This window comes from Triturus cristatus, chromosome 1_2 (genome assembly GCF_964204655.1).
Source record: "Triturus cristatus chromosome 1_2, aTriCri1.1, whole genome shotgun sequence".
NCBI classification, from domain to species: Eukaryota; Metazoa; Chordata; class Amphibia; order Caudata; family Salamandridae; genus Triturus; species Triturus cristatus.
The window spans coordinates 1049431086-1049454237 of NC_140580.1; the positions used below are offsets into that span (position 1 = coordinate 1049431086).

The window sequence follows — 23152 nt, forward strand, 5'->3', positions numbered from 1 at the left end:
GGAAACGCATTATGGTCGTAACTCCTGTACCAGCCTTAGAGGCAGTCACAAAGGCTAGCATTTCAAATGCAAAAACTTTACAACCAAGATGGATACAATGGGTTAATTCTCTTGCTGCAACTGATGTTGAATACGTTTTTGATCCATATTTAAAAACACAAGCATTCCTGCAATATGAACACGAATGTCCTCTGCCTACAGAAATTCTCCCTCTTGATCCGTACGAATTTATCATTTATACTGACGGATCTTCACAGCCCGCTACGGGGAGTAAACAAGCTTACAGTGCAGCGTGTGCTATCGTTAAAGATCGCATGCGAGATGGCAAATTCAGACCAATGGTCACAAAAACACAATCTCTAGGAAACTGTACAGCTCAGCGAGCTGAACTACTAGCATTTAAGATGGCACTTGAAAATACAGATCGCAAATTCCCCACACTGATAGTGTGCGATTCTTTTTACTATGTTCAATCTTACAATGAATATTTACAGAATTGGATTCAAAATGGTTTCAAAGATGCAAAAGGTGGCACAATCGAGCACAAATTGCTTTGTGAACAAGTAGTTCAGTTGCGAAACGGATTACAGAACACTCACCTGATACACACGCTGAGTCACCAACGTGATGGCGTTAATTGGCTGATGAAGCTGCGAAAGGGGCTGTGCAAATGGCTTCCGTAGCTGCAATCACTCGTTCAAAAACAAAAATAGACCGTAAAATAATGCTGGCTGTCAATGCATCCAGCAAAGGCAGCGGTGCGGCATTACTTAAAACATTTCCACTCTAATACTCATATATAATTGATGCGAACAATGTTCCGTTTGCTCGAATTCCTGGAGTGGGGGATAGAGTAATTCAAAACATGGAACATAAACTAGGGCTAATCCTAGCAGCACATAAAGGGCTCGCCTCTGCCCATGCAGGTGTTTCTGCCACAGTTGCATTATTAAAACAAAGGTACTGGTGGCCCGGCATTAGGAAACCGACTCGAAATTATGTTTTGGACTGTGAGATATGCCAGAAGATGAAAGTCTCTACTGTGAAACGTCCTGCGCAGACGCCCCTGTTAATTTCAGATAAACCATTAGCTTGTGTTTACCTGGACTACTGCGGTCCCTTACATAGGGGTGTGAATTATAAATAGATCATGAACGCAGTGGATTCGTGCTCGATGTTCCTATGGATGTGTCCTCGGCGCTCGGCTGACGCTCAATCTGTTATAAAAGATTTGCGAGTCTTTATCGGCACATACACAATAGGCACACTACATTCTGACCAGGGTCCTCCGTTTAGCTCTAGGGCTTACAAAGAAGCCATGGCCAGTCTGGGTGTAGCATTGCGGTATTCTTCTCAGTTTCATCCGGAGGGAAATTTTGTTGTGGAAAGAAAAAACCGGGACATAAAGCAGTCTATAACAGCTAGGGTATTAGGTTCGGGTGATGGGTGGGTCAAACATTTATATGGGGTCCAGCGCGCAACAAATACCTTGCCAAGAAGTTCTCTAGGGGGTGTCGCTCTATATGAGGTCCAGTTTGGGACTAGAATGTTGGTTCTGGACTTGGATAGGAAAGGCACAGTGGTGGAAAACAAACCATTTGATATCAAAGGTCGTTTGGCTGTTTTTACAGGACTTAAATGATTTAAGAACCCAACAAAGCAACGTGATCCTGAAACCAACCACCACTTAGAAAAATCCGGCCGGCCCAGCAAGGCCTGTCTGGATCCCAAAGCTTGGGGATCTAGTCAGAGAAAGGATCGCGGACAAGAAGGAATTTGGGCCTTCATACAGACAACCAGTACCTATCCTAGCGATCCACGGATCAAGAACAGTACTTTTGCCGCCCCTTGCTGGTAAAAAGGAGAAAAGATTTCTGTCCATCGACCTGATCAAACCACACTATGTGGCCGATACTGAACAGTAGGCCAAGTGGATTCCGCCAATGTAGCAGATGCACTCCTCTAGCTACAATCCAAGAGGTTCAAACTGAGAGACTCATCACCTTTTGAAGATTCGACAGTACGAAATAGAGGACTAAGCAACAATGCTATGGGCCTTGTACCTCTTTAGACCCAAATAACAGTTCGTCCAGATGCACCTATTTACAACAAAGTAACTAGTGAGCAACTGGTTCCAATGAATTCAACAAATCCTGATGCAATTCCAACCATTGGCAGAACTGCTTCTGGTTATTTCATGAACTTTGATACCTTTTCTGAGGATCCCAGCGAGCCTGAAACAAAGCCAGCTCAAAGAACTTTCAAAGAACAAGCAACAGAATTTTTTCATCTACTGGAAAAGACTTATCTGGTTTCACCATGCATTGTTTTGGGAATATTCTTCTTTCTACTTTGGTTAGCTCTGGTAATAACTCTGGGTATGCTGATTAATGGAAGACTTATTCAAATGGACACAGCAAGTAAAAGGGTGAACTAACTTCTCCAGCCACACATCATCCAATCGTGAAGCAAGAGACTTGAAGCAGTGAACATCACAGCGATTCCTGTACCTGATGGTATAGTTGGGGACAAAACCGAATATGACATTTTTGGTCCGTCTGAGCTTTTGAAGATTCCACATTTTATTTAAAATTTCATTAAGTGACTTTATTACCTCCAGTACCTTTTCTGGTGATTGGGACTTCGAGACTGTTAATAATATGATGTCTGATCTAGAGATGTCAACTGCATTTACTAATAATGAATATTTACAAGGTTCATCAGACTATGCACAACTGTATTGTTATAACCACTATGGTCATCAATTCTTGCTTAAAACTGCAACACCTAGAAATTTATTTGTGTAACCAAAGGGAACATTGTCCTACGCCACCAAAGGGTAGTGCAAACATTTGCAATGAAATTTCCATATTTTTCAGCGTTTAATATCTCAAATGCAGAGACTTTTTACTTTAAGAATGTCAATAAGACAGGAATGAAAACTATGTTAACGAATACCAAACAGATTTATTTTACAGCCTTTATTACCCAACTCTCTAGACAGGGTTACGACTTTTGGAAAGACAACATTGAGACAAACTGTCTGGGGTACTAAAGATTGGCAAGTACAGGGAATAGAAGCTTTGTTTAGAGCCTGTATCATCCCTGAGCAAATTGTTTCTGAACGACACTGTCCAACAAACATCATGCCTTGGAATAGCCAAGATGAGACATGAATACTCCATCTATACCTGCACCTACAAGTGAAAGCACTACACAGGGGGAGGCTGACGTACATAATATTTTGCATCACAACAGATCAGATCCTGAATGGAATAAATGGTTGCTCTGGCCCTTAGACATAAACAACTGTCAAGATAGATTCCTGAACAAAACACAAAGTTTTACCTTTCATAGGCCAGACCCACGTTATGTCCAAAGACGGCATCCGGGGGTAGCAACAACTTAGTGTAGGGAAACTTTGCCTTGATTGGCTACATAAAGCTACACTAGAGGATGTAAAACAACACTTAACTTTACTTCAAGAAGACTCAGACCTTGGGGAATTCTTGCTAGGACCAGGAAAATCGCGTCAAACTTTTCATATATGCCAGTATCTACGCTGCTTATAATGAAGCATGGAAGGTCACTGTGAGGGGGTGCCGAGCGGGTCCCGTCCCTGGCCCGTATATCGTAATGGAGACTGCTTACCTATAGGAGTTAGGACCCAGACTCCACCTTCACGCATGACTCCCTTCAGGAGGATAAACACACCCCTCCGTATTCTGCCCATACAGGAACCACTCCCTCAGGACGTCACAGGGGAAGGAGGGATTAACCCTGGAAGTGGTTACAAGGTGGAAGAGAAAAGGAGCCAATCAACTCCAAGCAGGTGCGAAGAAGCCGGAGAGAGGAGGAAGTCAGCGAGCGAAGAGACGGTGAAGCAGGAGGACGCGGAATCGGAAGAAGACTAGGAACCAAGAGGAAAAGGAGAAGAAGGAGAAGAAGACGAGAGGTGGTGTGAAGACTGGTGGTCCCCACAGGAGGAGGCTGGAGAGCGGCCGCAACTCAGAGTTGCGGCAGAGCTGGTGAGTGATTTGGATCAGGGAAGGGGGAAGGGGGGAGAGGGGTGAGTAGGGAGAGAGGGGGGTGGGGGAGAAAAGTCCGAGAGCAACAGGGCGGGTACGATTGAGTCTTACCAAATGCACTATCCTCACATAAGATTGACCTCTACTGTTGGTTTTAGGCTTGATAAGTAGTGTAAGATAAAATATCCATTGTGCGCCTTTCCCACCCTTTTCCTTAGACACATAATTCCCCTACCCTCACGAGTGACCCTGATCTGCCATAGAACTGTATTTTACCACCAACTGGGTATGGTGATGGGAATGCCCTAGCATACGGGCCTGTTATACAAGAGAGGACTGACGGTTCCTTTTTTCTCTTACTTACTCCTATGAGCCTCCGTGGGAGAACCACGGACCGAGAAGAAGACCAGACAGACGGGGGAGGGGGAACCTACTGAAGACGACGTTTCACCTAAAAGAGAGACCAAACCCGAGGACACCGAGGAATCCCCAACCTCCTCTAGTTCCATATCTAAACCTGTGAATAAAAGCCGCCGACTGGCGCACTATATGCAGCCTCCTCGTCTGTTTATCCGGCCCGCACTCCCACAGTCATCCAAGCAGAGACTGCAGAACGGATATGAGAAATTGATCATATTCATTTAGAGAAATCTCTCTCTCTGTAGTAGACAATGGGTTAACAACTCTGTCGTCCAGGATATATTCTTTGGACAGCATTGTATCCTCTGTCATAGACATCATGGAACAAGACTTGGTCATGTTGCAACATGGTCAGTCACAGCTACGTTCTATCATGCTATTAAGCTGGACGCTTCAAAACCTGCATTCTGGCCTTGGTGTTTAATCAATACTACGTCACTGTTTGCAGAATTCAATCTCACTGATAAACAGATCAAAATGGCACAAAGGGGAGCAGACTATACGGTGCTGAGCATTGAAAAACTGGAGAAATTACCATTCACAGTGGCAGAAAAACCAGCTACTGAGTGAATCATACATGGTAAGGTTCCTCTGCCTGTTACGACTTTCCATTTTCAGTATTGCCTAAAAAATATACCAGCAGGCAAATATGAAAGGTTGGGTAAAGAATACATCAAAACATCCTGGGATTTACCTTACACACATAGATGTTGGAGTGGGGGACGTGAAGTTTCTTAGCTGTGAAAACTGTGAACACGCACTAAGCGGTTCTCTCCTTTGTCAGGGTATTAACTTACACGGGGCCTGTGACGGTTCCACTACAAACTTATCCGCCACCTGCACTGTTCACCGGCAGCAGTGATTAATCCAATCTTTGGTCAACTTTCAAATGGGAGTTACATTATGTTGAATGATCACAGCTGCTGTGGCATGCTGCCAGGTATCCCATATCTAGTAACGGTTACATCCAGGGTCGCTTGATGTATGCAAGTCTTGTTTCCACAAATAGACATAGTCAGGGAGTCGCCTTTATGGCCTTCACTGAATATCTCTTCTATACGAATTGATACTCGAAGCAGAATGAAAGCTATTCTTTTACAAAAAACGGTGCCTTTGACCTCTGCTAAAGAAACCTATGATCTCCAAGTCGCAAGGACCTCTGCGGAGATGCATACCCTTTTGTATACAAACTGCCCTGTGCATTTCTCAGAAAGTTCGGTCGTATCTTAATCATGTCTGATACGAGCGGTATTGTATATGTATTTAAGAATGTGTGTGCAGGACTGTTAGCACCTTTTCAAGCAGTCCTCGGAATTTTTCAAAACTTCGTGCACTCTGTGTTTGGCGGACTGCCGCTCCTTTTAGCACTTGTTGCAGGGATACTATTTTTGCTCCTATTGCTACGATATGGCAAGCCAAATCACCAGCGACACCCAGTTCACCATGGAAAGAACTTTATTGGAGATGAAGTGTCGTGAGCGCATCGTCCAAATTCTGGGTTTACCTCGTCTACGAGAATTAAACACCACTTGGTTTCTGTCATTCAGACCAATCTGGCAAGATTGCATCTTACCTGTTCTACGCTGCCTGCTATGCGGTGAAGAATGCATGCTGGACATTTGTCTGACACTCCCATCAGTCATGCCTATGGATATCGATACTCTGCTGGACCCGGTAACGGCCCATGCTATGTGTTGTCCCCAGCGGCTACCAATCCTGATGGTGGCATTCATTGAGATCTCACAGATCCAACACGCTACTGCTGAGGTACGAGAGGAAGCACCAATCCAATCCGGACATTAATGCTTCCAATGCTGAAGGCGATAATTCGCATCTCTGTGCTGTTGATCTTCTACACGAGGTATTCCAACTCTCACCCACAGCGGTAGACGACTTGTCTACAAGTTTAGAAAATTTTATGTTTTCTCCATCCCCACACACTGACTTTTGATTCAAGCACACAGTGTTCCGGAGAGAATCTGAATTTGACCTTCATTCTTTTTCAAACATGCTACTGACTTTGGAACCTTTTTTTCTATGATTAATTTGTTTTTCACCAAATTAGTTTTTTTGCATTTTTTGGCACAGTAATCTGCTTATAGTAGAACTATTCATAGAGAACAGAATTCTTTGATAAACACTTCCAGGGACAGTATGCCACCTTGTCATGAATAACAATTTGACTTGTGTAACCTGATATGAAATGGTTTCGGCTCCTTTTTAGGTCTCGCCTAGCTATTGCGTTTACGCAATCGCTATGCGAGGCTCTAGTAAGAGGGGCATTTCAAAGTGCTCCCAAAAGTGGATTGCATGGCGAGCACGCGCACAGTCACGTGCATCGTGCCGCCATGCAATCTGTTTGGGGAAGCGCTTCAGGCCACTGGCGCGTACACGTGTAGCCACAGCCTCGGCATCATACTTCAAAGGGTCCGCTCCCCCGCCTGAAATGCGCTCCCCCGCCACAGCATGCCGAGAGATTGTTTCCCGAGCGCGAAGGGGAGCGGAACACCAAATTGTCAATTTTCAACCGTTTTATATTGCGTTTTAACTAAAGGTGGTCTTGCTTTACCGCCATGGAACCCCCAACGTAACCTCTTTAGGTTTGGCAGCTTAATGGAACACATATTACAAACATTGTTTTTAAAAATAAACTGATTTCAAATAAGCTGCAGAAACCTAGATGCTTGTCGTAGTGCCCGGAATTCTGAGCAGTTCACGTTAATTTCTCAATTTTGTTTGTATTTTGTTACTTTAACAGAGCATTCAGGATTAAGGTCCCAAATAGATTGCTTTTTTTCTAAATATTCAGATGGTTAAACGTGGTCTTAAGCCTTACCGTTTTTGAAGCACTTCGTATCGGCAGTTTATCAAAGACTAAGAAGCCAGACTGAGGTAAACGTGCATTCATTATTGCTTCTGCTTTTTTCATCGTTTCGATACAAAATACTCCATGTCAGTGCACAAAGAAGCTTTCCTTCAAATGAGTCTATTTAGAAAAAAATCACCCCTCATTTCATTGTTAACCGCTCTTTAACCGGCAATTTAATTAAAATAAGAGAGATTCCATAGTGAAATACCAATTTGGAGGTTAATCGTGTAACCTGTGCAGATCGTTTGTAAAATTCAAACCGCATAAAAACTGCTTTTCTGCCATTGGAATTGACAAGGATTTTTTTTTTTATTCTTCGCGGCAGCACCTGATGAGCTGGCACTCTGCACACTGTCTGCTGCACAGGTTCTTTGGGTGCTACACTCCGAAGATTCATTCATCATTAGGCACACGATGCGTGATGGGCGCGATTCTTCCTGGCACAAGCCACCGATATTCTGCTGAACACCACAGTTTATACTCTTCACAACATAGTTTATAGATTCATATCTATGTTTTCTGATACGACTGAATAATGCTTCTGTGTAGTAAATCTTCGAGCACTAATTGCAAAATAAACGCGCATAACCTTTTGGCTGTTAGCTTTGATGCTTTATTATGCACCAGTTTGTTTCATTTATTGCTCACGCCTACTGAGTAAATAAACTCCCCACAGCCCCTTTACGCAGGGTTGGTGAGCTGCCTCCTCTGTTCACAAGCCCTCCCCATAATAGTGATAGGACCCTCGAGGGCTGTAAATCACCCCCCTTCTATGGGGCTCCCTGCCCCGTCCTCTCTAACTGCTAATGACTGGTTTCTTTTCGTGATGCTGTCAAAGGAGACACTGAGCAGAATCCGGGTTAGTGAAGGTGTTTACTTGTGTACTTAGGGAAGACCTGGTGTTATTGATGGGTCTGTGTGTGTTCAGTCCCCATTACTGCTGTGACTTGCGGCTGTTAGTTCACTGAGAGAATTACTTGTTTACTTATGTTCGTGATTTTATATAGCGCGGACTTGGCCCGTGGGCATCCGTACAACTTACAATGGGACCATAACGAAACAGTCATAGCACGAATAACAGTTACAACAGGATCAGTGAACATAGGTCACATTGTTGGTAACAATTACATAAGGATCACAACAAAGACCTCAGTCGTGACTAACAAAGTCTCAAACAGATTACACGTAAGTGCAGGTGCGTGAAGGGATTGGAAGAAATAGCCCAAGTGCGTATCCATGAGTGGAGCTTTGAGATCTCTTCTGAAGGTGGCACGGCATATGGCCAGGCATAGGGACAGACGTAGGAAGTTCCCAATTCTCGTGTCACTTCCAGAGAATGATTGGCTCATGAATCGTCCCCGAATAACGGTGGGAGCCGAGGCCAGTTATGCGCCACCAAAAATGAAAACTTATTGAGTTAGTTATTTATTTTAACCCTACAAAAGGATCAAACCCGTCAACCTCAGCACTAGAGATCACGCGAACACTGCATTGAGCCAAGAGCTCCTTGAAACGCTATGCCAGGCCTCCCTAGACCCACCGTGCCACACGCGTCTCTGTTTCCGACGTTCTTGCGGCTTCCCTGGGTCCAAGGAGACAAAGGAGGAGACCCCAGGGACGCCACCTTATATACAACAAGCATTGGCATAGCCAATAGGTCTCGCTTTTGGGACCTTATAAGTATTTAGTTATGCAGCACAATATGTTTGGTGCAACAACATCAACAGTTGCATGGCTAAACACTTATAAGGTACAAGGTTTAGCCATGCAACAGCTGATGTTGTTGCACCAAGGATATTGTGCTGCAAAACTAAATACTTATAAGGTCCCAAAAGCGAGACCTATTGGCTATGCCAATGCTTGTTTCTTTTGTATTTACGAGCCATTTCATAACGTGTATGTATTTTGGTTCATTCATTTAGCATTCCAATGTGATCCTATGCTTAGAATGGAACATTACCTTTAATATGTACAACACTTTATGCATAGAAATGGTTTTGTAATGTATTTTTTAGAACATATGTTTTAGATATGTTTTTAGCTTATTTTAGCAAACCCATGTGATACTCTGTTTTAAGATATGTTTAGAACGTTTAGGATTTAGTAACGTCGTTCATACGAAACTGGAGTGGGTGTTGTGTGCAGATTTAGATTCCGTATATAGGTTTCCCGATTTATGCCCTTGTATAGGTACAATTCACATTGCCCCTATTTGGACATAGAAATCCAGCCCTTATTTAGACATTGTCCATACAAACCAAATACAGGCATGGCCACCTACATCCGTCCATCCACGTCACAACGAATTCTTGGAAAACCAGACCCTTAAGCCTTAAGGAATTTCCCTCCGCTTGAATAATGATTTCTCAAAGAACTCTTTGTATGCATGAACATCTATTCCTTTGGGGTTCATTCATGACGTTCCTCTGCCCGACGTTTACGTCAATACTGGCATTCCTAGACATCTTCAAGGTATAAATATACCAGCACTTGTCCTGGCAAATTGCGGTACCTGGAGGATTCGATCCAACCAAGACTACGTGGTTTTCCACGGCAAGTTCGGAAGGAGATCTAGTTCCAGTCTGATGCACTGACCTGACGCTGCCATCCTCCTCGCAGAGAATCCAGCTCCAGTGCTCTGTGACTTCCCTTGCGGGGGATAGACTATCGAGTCCAGAAAAGAGATTCCAACGTCTCTCATTCTCAGGTATGGCGCTGACTAGAACTTAGAGAAACTTTTGGCAACTCTTGGCTAAACTAAAATATAGGTAGCTATACTTTAGAAATATCACCTACTTCAAACCTCGTACTGCGCTTAGGTTAGGTACACTGGGTAAAACAATTTAGAAGCATCAGATGAGTATCACATTTTAGCATTGTTATTTATGTTTGTATTTTGATTAATAGATGTCATAACTACAAACCATGCAATTGCAGTATTATTTTATCTTGCTGCTAACCTCGTACATATTGTACTTCGCAGTCTGTCTTACAATTGTAGCAATTCATATCTCTTGCATGAGAAATAAGACTGTTCAATAAACCCTTTTATTGAAACGCCAGTCTCCCTATTTCTGTGCAAATCTGTAGAAACGAAGCATGCACGATTGACTGAGTGAAACTGTTATCTGTTGTTTCCACGATTCTGAGACTGTTCCGACTCTAAAGGGAAACAACGTTGTCATGTTTATGCGGTTGTCAGAGACTAATCCCTTCTTGTATATTCGAGAAGTTTCTAGTGACTTAGCTGGCGCACACACAAGTAATTAAGTTTAATATACTTGATAGAGACATACTGACCTTAGTCCTATGTCAAATCTATAGTGTATGTTATTCCAATGCGCAGAGCCTATCGGGGATATAGGAACTACACTACAATGGACCCTTGCTGCGACCAACACTTGTTGAAAGTCCAGTTCTGACTCCAACAGCATCACCAACGAACAGCTGCAGAGGGGTGTCAGCACTGCAGAGGGCAGCACAGAGAGTGGCCCGGCTGTCCTATTTGTGTCCCCTTTGCTGGTCCTGTCTAACATCAATGAGCGCCTTGACGCACGGGTGTCGACCTGCCTGGGCCTGAAGAAAATGACTGCTTCCTCGTGGACGCCCTCCCTTTCTACCACGTAGCGGGCAAGGCTACCAACCCATCCAGCACCTCTTCTCCATGACTTACCGAGGCAGATACAACAGATCTACTGGTGCAACTTTGGGCGTTGTCCCTCTACCACCTCCCGACCGAAAGGGGTCCCACAGAAATGCCTTGCAAGTATATGTATGCAGTGAATTTTCTTTCTCCTATAGGAAAGCATTACAAGTAAAAACGCAGTGTTGGTTAACTGTGCTAAAAATGTGAAGTCTATTACAAAAAAAGTACTTGCCTGATAATGAAGTTCTTGGCTTCAATATATATATATATATATATATATATATATATATATATATATATATATATATATATATTTGTTGTTTCTTCCTTCCTGTATTTATTCAAATAACCTTAAACATAGTGACTGCATTTTTAGGGGTTTTTTTTGCTTTAGATTCATCTACTCACTTTTTCTCATTTACTACTTAATTAATGCCTATTCACGGGTCACATTAGCGAGTTAGGGGTTTGGGATCAATACATGCCCTAATTTTGACTTAGGATTTAATTTAACACTTTGCACTTTACATGACTAGCTTTATCTAATTTTATTTGGGTATCCCTACGCATCACACAACATAGACTAGACCTCCCATCTTGCTGTGTTTGGCTATTATCGAGCTACCTATGAATCACATGAATTCTATTCATTGGTCGTAGAAATTACTACCTGTTGCCTCCAAGTATTTGTACCTGATATAAAACACTAATATCATATTAGAGAGCATAACCTACATATGCACACTGTTAATTGACAATGTGGTAATTTTCGTTATATTTTCTCAGTGTTACCTGTCGAGCATTGTCTTAGGATGTATTTTTTCTAATATGAACCCTATGGCTCTACAGTGATGTATATCGTTTATGGCACTTTTTTGGTCCTTCCGACCTTAAAAAATGAAATAGATTGACTATTCATGAATTCTTTGATGTTCCGTATTTGTTAACACATTTATTTGGATTGTAGTTAATATTTCGTTTTACGCAAAAAGCCAATGACCACCTCTTGATTTATGAGGCATTTATGTATTTTCTCTATGTCTATGATTGTGCAGTTGGTAGTTAACCAATAGTGAGGAAAGCTTTGCCACCTCCCCTTCCTTTTTGTTATGTATATAAACGTCACCTATTTGCAACGCAATCATGTGAGCAAGGCCACACAGTTGGCCGAAACGCGTCTTCCCGTTTCATTTGCACTGAATATATGATTTAAATAAAGACGATACTGCGGCTGCAGTTTTCTACTAAGAAGAAGGTGTCTGTCTCTCTGTTCATGGTGCCGAGAAGCGCTTTGGAGTGGTACTTGGGGAGATATATAGATAATTGGGGTGAATCTCCTTTTTGAGTGTGTGCTTCGTTTATTGACTGTGTGCAACAAATGTCTAACATCCCTCTCTGATAAGCCTAAGGCCACTCGACCACCCTACCCTAGATAGCGCACCTTGGGATTGCTAGTGCAAGTCCCTGGTAACTTGTAAGGGATAATTGGGCTCTTTTCAAATCATACCTCTTTTTGGTATACTATATAAAGAGTCAGCTTCCTACACAAGTTTTATTCAAGCAAACATCCTTTAGGTGGATTATTAGTTAAGGTGTTATTTCATCATTTGCCCAGCTGACTCAGTTTTTCCTACCCATTCACATTTTGGAAATTTGACAGAACTGACGTTATGAACACAAGGGGCTATCCATATGAAGCGGATTTGTCTCTTCTGGCTGAAATGCCTATGTGTCTCCATTGACAAAGCTGCTCTAGCACCAGGTTGCCTCTGTGTGGTTATGTTGAGTTTTTGGATGAGTCTTATCCTGTTCTAATTAATCTGAGGGAAACTAGAGTATTCACCAGAAAAGCTATTTTGAATGCAAGTAATATGTGCTTTTGTGTGATTTTAAGTTGTATTGCCTAATTTGTTTAGAAAAAGGTTTGATTCTGTTGTAGATTATAATCTGATGTTATACCTTGATCATCTCTCTAGGCAAGCCACCACAGTAAAGTACAGGCCAATCTAAAACTTAATGAAAAATGTCAGTTCTTTATATTTTCCTCTGCTCCCTTATTGATTTTGTTTTTCATCTTTTTAAAGTGGTGTTCACTATTTGCCATGCAGCAACTACAGGAAATTGACTATATGGCAATATTTTGTTTCCTGTTGCAGGTCAGTCGTATACTTTACAGCTTTGCAACAGCCTTCCGACGATCTGCCAAACATACTACCGCTTTGCCACCACAGACCCCAGACAGTGATATCTTCACTTTTTCGGTGTCTCTGGAAATTAAAGAGGATGATGGAAAAGGTTATTTTAGGTAATTTGTTATTTTGATGTGATACTTGCACTGCACGCACAATTGTAGTATCTGTTTCACTGTAATATTTTTTTTAAATCTAGGATGCATCTACAAAGACTAATGTGGTGAGGCCTTTTTAAAGGTACCAATTCCTGCCAACCCAGTTAATGGTTGTCCAGTATTGAAGTCTTTGATGCTCTTTCATTCTGTGAAAATTGTGTTTTCTTAAAGTAGCATTTGTATTTTCAAAGATGTTAGCACACTATGCTTGTAGAATCCCTTACAGTGATGGCACACTGAATTCTTGCTATCTCTGAGCTTTTTTCAACTTGTGTATATCCTAAAATTAATTGTGTGAGAACAGGGTTTTGAGCTTCTTTCAGGTAGAAGGCTGCAAAGACTCTGGTAATCATTGGATTTTTACATCCTGTTGAACTATGAATGGCTTGAGCACTACCTTTTGTAGTTGTTTCACTGAATGGATTCCATCACTGTGCTAATGAAATATCTCCTGAGAATATATATTTGTAATCTATTTTGCTTTAAAGGAGTAGCAAATGTGTTGCTTTTGCATCCTGCATCACTTGAAGGTGAGGTGTGTGTTATGGCTAATTATCTAAGATGAAGATCTTCATAGTTAGAAGGTAAACTGATACCAACCTCAACCATGAGAAATAATTTACAGTTAGTTTGAGAATTGATCCAGTTGTCAATGGCTATTGGAAGCAATACTGAAAACCAGGACTGTGATTTGATATAATATGCTGTTCTACAACTTGTTATCTTGAATGCATTTATAAGCCCTAAAATACATTCAGCTATCCTCATAATCTTAAAACTATATGCAGTTGAGGCATCTTTACAAAATGTTTTCCAGTGTGTTCTCTCAGCAACCCTGATCGAGAAACAGCAAGTTCTCTTGAAGTCAAAAATGTTCCTTTTTGCGAGACCTGAAGAGACTGTTTATAGTCATTCATCGTGAGAAACTGACCCGTATTTAGTGACTTACCATTCTAGCAAATTCATCTTTTACTCTATTACCCATACAATATAGTCAGTTTGGTATTAATTACCTGTATATACAGATATTTGTAGACTTAAATCTAAATAGTACTAAAAAAATACACAATACATTTTCTTGTGATGAGCATAAATGCAGAAAAATAATCTATTTTCAGATATTTAAATGGTGGGCAGGTGTTCAATATGAAATATGATCATAGCCTAATTCCATAGCGTCCCATCTTCAATAGCAGAGAAATGTTGAGGCAAATTCTTTCACCAAACTGCTTAGCACGAGAAGATCATTATCATTATTCATTATCCATTTTCCAACTTATTAAATACTTTTCAATGAACGAACATTAACGAAATCCTCCGTCAGTGACTTAAGTTAAAGTGACCGTAAAGGTTAAATACATCAGCAACAGGAATACGGGTTGCTATTAAGGGCATGGCGCGAAATAAGACAACGGATACAGATGGCCTGCCGGCCGAATTTTATGCTATATATATGCGGACGAGCTGACCCATCGCCTGGTCCCAATGTACCGGGAGCCTGAGAACTAGGAGAGCTACCCGAAAGTGCCAGAAAGGCCCTTATTATCCCTATACCTAAACCAGGGAAGGAACCCCATGACTACACGGCCTACAGACCATTGTCAATGTTAAACATGGACTATAAAATCCTGAGCAAAATCCTTGCGACTTGCTTACTTCCACACATGCCCTATCTGGTTCACCCGGACCAGGCGGGATTCATCCCGGGGCGGAACACTGCCATAAACATCAGACGACTCCTGGCGGTAATTGACTCTGAAGGGTACAACAAGCAGGACGCGGCAGTGCTCGCAGTGGACATAGAGAAGGCATTTGACAGCCTAGAGTGGCAGTATTTATATGAAGTCCTGGTCAAGATGGGTCTGGGGGAGGGATTCCTGAAGTGGGTGCGGCTCCTGTACACGGCCCGTACAGCCTGCGTGCGCACTGGGAGAGTCAGCTCATCTAGGCAGAAGGTAGAGAGAGAGGCACGAGGCAGGGATGCCCCCTCTCCCCGCTCTTGTTCGCTTTGACCATGGAACCACTGGCGTGCAGGGCCAGGAGTGGCCAGGATTACAGAGGCCTGGAGACTGCAACGGGAAGGCATTTTATAGCATTGTATGTGTATGATCTCTTTATTTTTCTGCGTGACACGGCAGGCGAATTGCATGGGGCGCCATGGTGGCCCGCTTTGGCACCGTGTCTGGTCTTCCGGTCAACTGGCAAAAAGCCAGCTTATATCCACTGGTGCCAGATACCCCCCCGCTGCTTACTTTGGAACGCTTGCAGTGGGAGCCTAGCTGCCTACAGTACTTTGGAGTTAAAATATACTACGACACAGCAGACCTCCTGCAAGGTAATGTGAGCAAGGCAGTGAGGTCAGCAAAAGCAACGATTGACTTCTGGAGCACACTCCCGCTTTCTGTGGCTGGGAGAATAGCGGTCCTGAAAATAGTAACACTGCCACTCCTATTATATTACTTTGGGACTCTACCAGTGTGGATCCTGTGAGAAGTTGGCCTGGTATATGCTGTGTACTAGGTGTAGTGGGCACCTTGTACCAGTCCTACAACTCTTATTGATGATTAGGTTTAAGACCACCTTTATTGAAAGCTATCCTAGTGGTAGCTATGGAGAGCAGCCTTCAGGCTAAGTCTTGAAGGAGTGTAAAGCAGCTTTGTTTACCAGATTATAACCTCTTGAATAACTAAATGAAAGGAGAACCACACAAGGTGTATCTATAAAATATATGTATTTATTTCTAAACACTCTCTACTAACCTCTTTATGAAGTTAGAGAGCAAGGTACACAATAATACAGTTATTAAACGACAGTAAATAGCACAATATACACTGGGCCTCCGGGGGAGACCAAACCATATATTAAGAAATGGTATAAGAACCACAACTTGACTTGACACCGTGCCTAGAGCACGTATAATCGCTGGTTCCCAAGAAACCACCCAAGGTATTGACACAGGAGACCCACGGGGAACGTGTGCAGTGTGAGAACACAGCTTTGAGCCCCGTACATTTCAATAGGAAAGTCACGGTTGGAATTTTAAAGAATAAGGACACTTAGGAGAGGACTTTGAGCAAACCTGTAAGGATTTGGTGCTGACTTTAGAATGTGTTTTTTTTTTTTTTGTAGATTTTAATGCAACAGTAGTACATGTAATATACAGACAGAGCAACAAATACAAAGTGTATGACCAATAGGTACAGCAGTGCATAAGCAGGAAGGCAACGGTACATGTCCGCAATTATTGGTAGTTTCCCCTGAAATGTTCAGTTGCATGGGTGGGGACATTCAGTGGGGCACATTGTTCATTTCATCAAGGCCTCAGCAAAAACACACTACATATCTCTGTGTAGTCTCTATTATTACTATCTTTCCAGATGGGTCAGTGCAGTGGGTCTAGATACACAGTATATTGCCTGTTGTCGAGGTCAGTTCAGTCCTACAGCCTGCCACCCTCCGCTACCGCCCCTCGAGGAAGCACTATCAGTTCTCCAGATTCCACGGCAGTACCTGGTTACAGGGGGGAGATTCTACCATCGCCGCTATCAGATCAATCAGGGGGGATCCACCCGCTCGAGCCTGCAGGTATTGCGTTAGGGTGTCCCATATATCTCTAGGTTTTGAAGTGCAGGGCAGCGTTTCCGCATATATGGTAAGGTGTTCCTGACAATACACCAGGTCCTCCATCCATTCCTTAAATTTAGGGGCTCGCCCTCTCCCCCACCTACAGGCCACCCTGCGTTTCGCTAATAGCAGCGAAAGCGAGACATAGCGGCGTCGCGTCTTTGAGATTTGTCTAGTATAGCCCAGTAGCGCAACTAAGGGGTCCCAGTCTATCAGGAGGTCCGTCATCTCAGAAAGCGCGTCGAAGATCTGTCCCCAATATTCTTGTACCCCCGGGCACTCCCAGGCTAAATGCAGAAACCCAGCTCCCATTCCACCGCATCTATTGCAGACCAAAGCAGCACATCCCAGCCGGGGTACAGTACATACGCTGCAGAAATTTATAATGAATGATACGCAACCTGGCGCTTGCTGAGATTTCCGCAGTTTGTAAGCAGCAGTATCGCCATTGTTCATCCGTAAGGTCCCTTTTCAGGCCAGCCGTCCAGTGCATCCACGCTTTGTCGTGAGGGATCTCACAGTCCGCTCGTATCGTGCGATACATACCGGACACCAGGTGCCCAGGATTCACGCTCTGTAACATCTGGTGCAGTGGTTTCAATATCTCTGGCTCCCTCGGAAAGCTCGGGAGAATGTCCCGCATGCCCTGTCGCAATCTTACATACAGAAACATTTCCAAGGGGGTGTGTTGTGTGGCACCAAAGAACTGATCGGCCGTACAGAATTTACCACTACAAAACAGATCTCCCCAGGTTAGTTTACCCACTCTAGTGCATAATTGTCTTAAGCCTGTCTCCTGCAGCAGTGTTAGTCGGGGGTGATGCGTCAGAGGCAGATTTGGGGAATAAAGTGTCGATACCCCCATAGTCCTCATAACATGCTGCCAGTGCTCGTGATTGTAGTTGGCGCAGTGTTTCGAGGGCAACGAGGCGCATGTATCATTCCATCTAGGGGAATCTGGTCTGCCAACCAGTGCTCCGCCGCTATTTGTGGCATGCATGCTGGCGGATGCACCCAGTAATAGGCGTAATGGGCTTGGGCGCAGGCATGGTATAGCTCGAAGTCCAGGATGTCAAATCCTCCACTCAGTGCAGGTCTGGTAAGCACCTTCCACTGGTCCCGCGGCCTCCTACCACCCCAGAAGAGTTGTGTAAACTCGGATCGCAATGTTTTAAAGAAGAATCGCCCGGGTGGTAGAAATAGGTATAAAAACTGCGGCAGTATCACCATCTTAATCAATGAGGCTTGACCTGCCATTCATAGGGGCAGGGCAATCCAACGAGTGACATTGTCGGTAAGCCGACTCATGGCAGTGCCGTAGTTGAGTCGAACCATTTCCTCCCTATCTCCCGAGATCTGAATCCCCAAATATCTCAGGTCTGTGTCACACCACTCAAGCGGGTAGTCCAGTGGGAATTTGACCGCTGCCGACGTCAAGGGGAATGCATGCGATTTCTCCCAATTAATATGCATACCAGACAGTTTCCCGAAGGTTATAAATTCTCGTAATAGGGGGTTGAGGTTAGTCTGGGGGTCTCGAACATATAGAGTTAGATCATCTGCGTACATTGAGATCAATATTTGCCGAAGGGGGCATCGGAGTGCTCCATCGTTATGGTGCTGCCGCAGCCTGCACGCCAAGGGTTCGATCGCAAGGGCGAACAGGAGGGGGGGGGGGGACAATGGGCACCCCTGTCTATTCCCTCTTGTAACGGGAAAGGCAGGCGAAACGCGGCCGTTAACGAGCACCCTAGCTGTGGGCTTTCTATAGACCAGCTGGACCCATGACACGAATCCCGGGGGAAACCCCATTCGGAACATAATGCCAAATAGCTAATCCCATTCAATGGAATCAAACGCTTTGGTAGCGTCCAGAAACACCGCAGCCAACGGAAGCTCCGGCGAAACATTCTGTAGAATCGAGCACAGCGTACGAAGATTATGCGAGGTTGCCCTCCCTGGAGTGAAGCCCGCCTGATCCGGCAGGACCAGTTTGCCGATGAGGAGGAGGACTTGATTCGCTATGAGCTTTGCCAATATATTGGTGTCGCAATTAAGGAGCGATAGCTGCCTATAGGAGGCGCAAAACTGTGGTTCCTTACCAGGCTTTAGTATTGACGTAATCAGGGCTTCGCGCATGGAAGGGGACAGTGTTCCACCCTCAAGGTCTTCCTCATAGAGTTCTTTCAGTATGGGGGTTATAATATCTACGTACGTTTTATAAAATTCTGCAGGGAGCCCGTCGAGGCCCGGCGCCCTACCGGATTTCTGCTGCATTATTGCCTCGCGGACCTAGTCTATCTCAAATGGGGCGCAGAGGAACTCTCTATGGTGGTCTTCCAACCATCCCAGAGCAACATCTCCCAGGAACGTCTCAAATTCTAAGGGGTCTCTGCGCTGTGTCGCATACAGTTTGGCATAATGGTCAGCGAATATATCCTGCACGTTTCCGCGTTCCGACATAGCTCCCCCCCTAAGTCTGTTATTTCAAGAGTATAGTTGGAGAACTTAGGTTTCTGTATGGCTTCAGCTAGCGCCTTACCCGGGCGTTCTCACTCCCCGTATCTCCGAGCCTTCCAGTATTTCCCCAAGAACTTGGACTCACGGTCAGCCGTGTCTGTGTATTCCGATAGCTTGTCCCTGCACTCTGCGTGTGCCTGTCCCCTGGCTTCCTGAGTCATCCGCACCTCCAGTGCCTTCAGCTCTTTTTCTAATCTTTGGAGACTCCCACGCATATCTCGGAGCACCCCAAAGCTTTTTGATATGCACAAACCCCTGATTGTGACCTTAAATGCTTCCCATATAATCTCCACCGTGTCTACCGAGCCCCTATTTCTCCGGAAGAAAAGCCCAATTTCCTCCTCCAGTTCGGCATGAAACACCGCATCCAGCAGTGCTGTGGGCTGTAGTCTCCACGCCCGTTGCGCTCCCTCCCCCCCCCCCCCCCCCCCCCCCCCCCCAAACAGGTCAAGCATGAGATGCACTGGCGAGTGATCCGAGTATGTGCGCGGCAGGTGGCTGACTTCTAATATATGGCCCTAGGCCTCTGGATGTTAGACAGTAATCTATCCGGGCCCATGACGCCGCGCTTGACACAAAATGCGTGCCCTCCGTGGATTGTGGGTGCGTGTGATGCCAATTATCTATTAGCCTGCCTTCTTCCATGACCTCCCGCATCGTGGCCTGTGTGAGATTGTAGTGGTGAGAACGCCATGGATCTGTCCATTGCAGGGTCGAAGGCTACATTAAAGTCTCCTCCCCAGATGACGTGTATAGTGCCGAGCGCCAGAATTTTGCCCCCTAGACTAGTGATGAAGTCTGGTGTGTCCACATTTGGGCCATAGCAGCTCACTAACGTGAATGTATCGGCTCCCAACCTCCCCCACACTATCGCATATCTTCCCTGCGGTTCTTCGAGTTCTCCCTGCGGTACGAAGGGCGTATGGCGCTTAACGAGGATGGCAACTCCTCGAGCATAGGAGGAGTAGGAGGAGAAAAGCCTGTAAGTCGCCCATTTCCCCGCAAATGGATTGCTGTTTTGTGGAGCACAGTGTGTTTCCTGCAATAGCGCAATGCTGATTTTATGCCGATCTAAATGGGAGAGGATTTGTCTCTTCTTTCTAGGGTCCCCCATCCCCCTTACGTTCCAGGACAGTATCCCTATACAATTGTCGACCGTCCTACCTTCCGTATTCGCCATTAGCAGTTACAGGAGCCTTTCGCATCCTAATAGGTGTTTCACTGTCTGCATCTGTACAGTTGCGCAGTTGTCTGTCTAGAAGCATTGGAATAAACTCTAAAACATTTTCCCTGTCCATCCCCCCACCCTCCTCCCACTGAAGCATCCCAACCATGCCAGAACCACCGTTTTCCCCCCCCCCCTCTCCCCCCAACTTAACCCACTACTAAAACTAGGACACTTCAGCTGAGTGTTGCAGAAATTCTACAAAAAGGAAAAACACCCTGAGGGGTCTCCCAAGTGGGGTTTGTCATCAGGTGGCTCACAGGTATCGCCTGCCTTCTCAGGGACATGCAAAAGCGCGCCATATCCCGTCAGGAAGGCAAGGATGTCCGATGTGGTTCATAGAGAGTCTTCAATGTCAGGGCTAGTACGCTGTACGATGTGGGGAAATATTTCGCCAAATAATTCATGGCCGTCGCCGAGGCGAGGTGTATTGCTCACTTCTGCTTTTGTTGCCATCATCCAACGGATGCGTCCCCTGTCAGTCAATCAATGTCCGATGTGGTGGGCGACAGGGATCCTGCAGTAGAGTGTTCTTCTTTATTGCGGCGTCTCAATTGCTTCAAAAAGTCCTCAGCTTGCTGTGGTTTAGTGAAGAATGATTGTTTGCCTTGGTGGGTGATGCGGAGCCGGGCCGGGTAGAGCAGTGCATAGTCAATTTGTGCCTGCCGGAGCTTTTGTTTCACGGGGAGAAATTTTCTTCTGTCCTCCTGCACCGTGGCGGTGAAGTCTGGGTATATAGTGAAAGTTACTCCTTCATATTGAAGCTGTTTCTTCTCCCGTGCCGCCCTGAGGGCCACATCCCGGTCTCTATAGTTGAAGAGACGCGCAGTGATGGGCTGTGGCGGTCCGCCCACCGGTGGTCTCGGGCCCAATGTTCGGTGCGCCCTCTCCACCACAAATTGAGAGGAGAAGGATTCTGCCCCTATTGTCGCCAGCAGCAGCTTCTCTACGTACAGCTCCATCCTACCTGTATTGGTAGTTTCAGGTATTCCTAAAAGGCTGAGATTATTGCGGCGGCTCCTCGCTTCCATGTCCTCGCTCTTAGCCGCAATGACTTTCAGGAGTTTGTCCATTTGGGTCATCGTGTGTTGCATGCACGCAGCAGCGTCTTCCGAGTCTGATATGCGCGTCTCCGCCTCCTTGAGCCGGTTTTCATGCCCATCTATTTTGCGCTCAATATTGTCCATGCGCGTGGTCATGTCGTCCATTTTGCCCGCAATCGTAGCTATTCCTTGCCGTACTTCCAGAAGGATAGTTTTCATGTCCACGTCAGGTTCCATCGGCAAGTCTCGGGCACTTGTTGCCGTGGGTTCGGTGCTGTCCTCCGGGCTCGGGATTGGAATTCTTTTTCGACTCAAACTGGAGCCGAGGCTGGCGAGGATCCGTCTTCCCAATCTCTTCGGATCGCGAAATGGCACCGCCAAGTCCCAGGCGAGATCAGGCAGTGGCCCAGACCGTTCCGCTCTGAGCGACTCCACCGAGCGGCACCCAGATGTCCCTATCGGCCAGTGAATGGTGGACTATAGCACACAGTGTGCCCGGGTTGCCTCCCCTCTATAGAATGTCCCCAGGTGGTCTCGTAGCGCAGTCCGTCTGTGCAGTGCGCAGTCCTCCACACCGCCTGGGCAGTTCGCACAGCCGACAATAGGCCCGACAACGTTCACACTTCACATAGAGCTCCCGGACAGCACATCATGTTATTCCGCACAGCACTGTGGGGTGTCATGCAAAGGAGCGCTGTGTAGGTCTCACTCACCGTCCGTTTAGAGGGCGCTTTCGGAGCAGTAGGCGGCAGAATGGAGACTAGGCTCTTGCAGGTGTGCCTTAAAGCTCCCCCTAGTTGTCGCTCAGCTGTCCCCACACAACGTCCGCATTCTCTCCAACAGCTCCACACATCCAGCACACAGAGCCAGTCCCCCCCTAGCTTGCCGAGCGCTACTGTTCCCCCAGGCACCAGGGCCCTGCCCCGTGCGGCATCGCCAGGATATTATGTTGGCGCTGTACAGGTCCCCACGTAGCCGCCCCGCTCACGGCAATGTCTCCACCTTCAAAGATGACACTCCCAGTCGCCGCTCATCGCATCCCCCGCCGCGTTTTATGAGCACCGGCGTCGCAGCCCCCAGCTGTAACAGTAGTCGCATATGCCGCAGTGCCCCACAGCGCAGCGTCCCCGTCAGGCAAGTCCAAGGGCTTACTTTGTTATGGGTATCTCTCCGATATCAGGGCTAAGTCTCCACCGTCGCTACCTCTCGGGTGCTTCCGCTCCGGGCCCAGGTCTCCTCCAAGGGTCACAGCGTATGGGCGGCCCAGCCTCTCGATGCACTTCACGCTCGCCGCTCACAAATTCTCTGGACGTGCCCCTCACTCTTGCCACAGCAGGCATCGTCACTCTGGCGCCTCGACGGCCAGTCCGCCCCTCCACAAACTGTCTGTGCCTCCGTAGCCGCGGTCTTCAGTCCGTTGCGGCCTGCAC

General features: G+C 45.7%; 1 protein-coding gene across 2 annotated transcripts in view; it reads left to right on the forward strand.

The window, feature by feature from the left end:
* Positions 1–23152, forward strand: part of RABGAP1 (RAB GTPase activating protein 1) — a 1076978-nt gene that overhangs the window by 114179 nt on the left and 939647 nt on the right. For both annotated transcript variants that reach the window (XM_085612417.1, XM_085612408.1), the window contains exon 7: positions 13120–13268. In XM_085612417.1, the coding sequence (XP_085468543.1) occupies positions 13120–13268 (149 nt within the window). The remainder of the gene's footprint in view (positions 1–13119; positions 13269–23152) is intronic.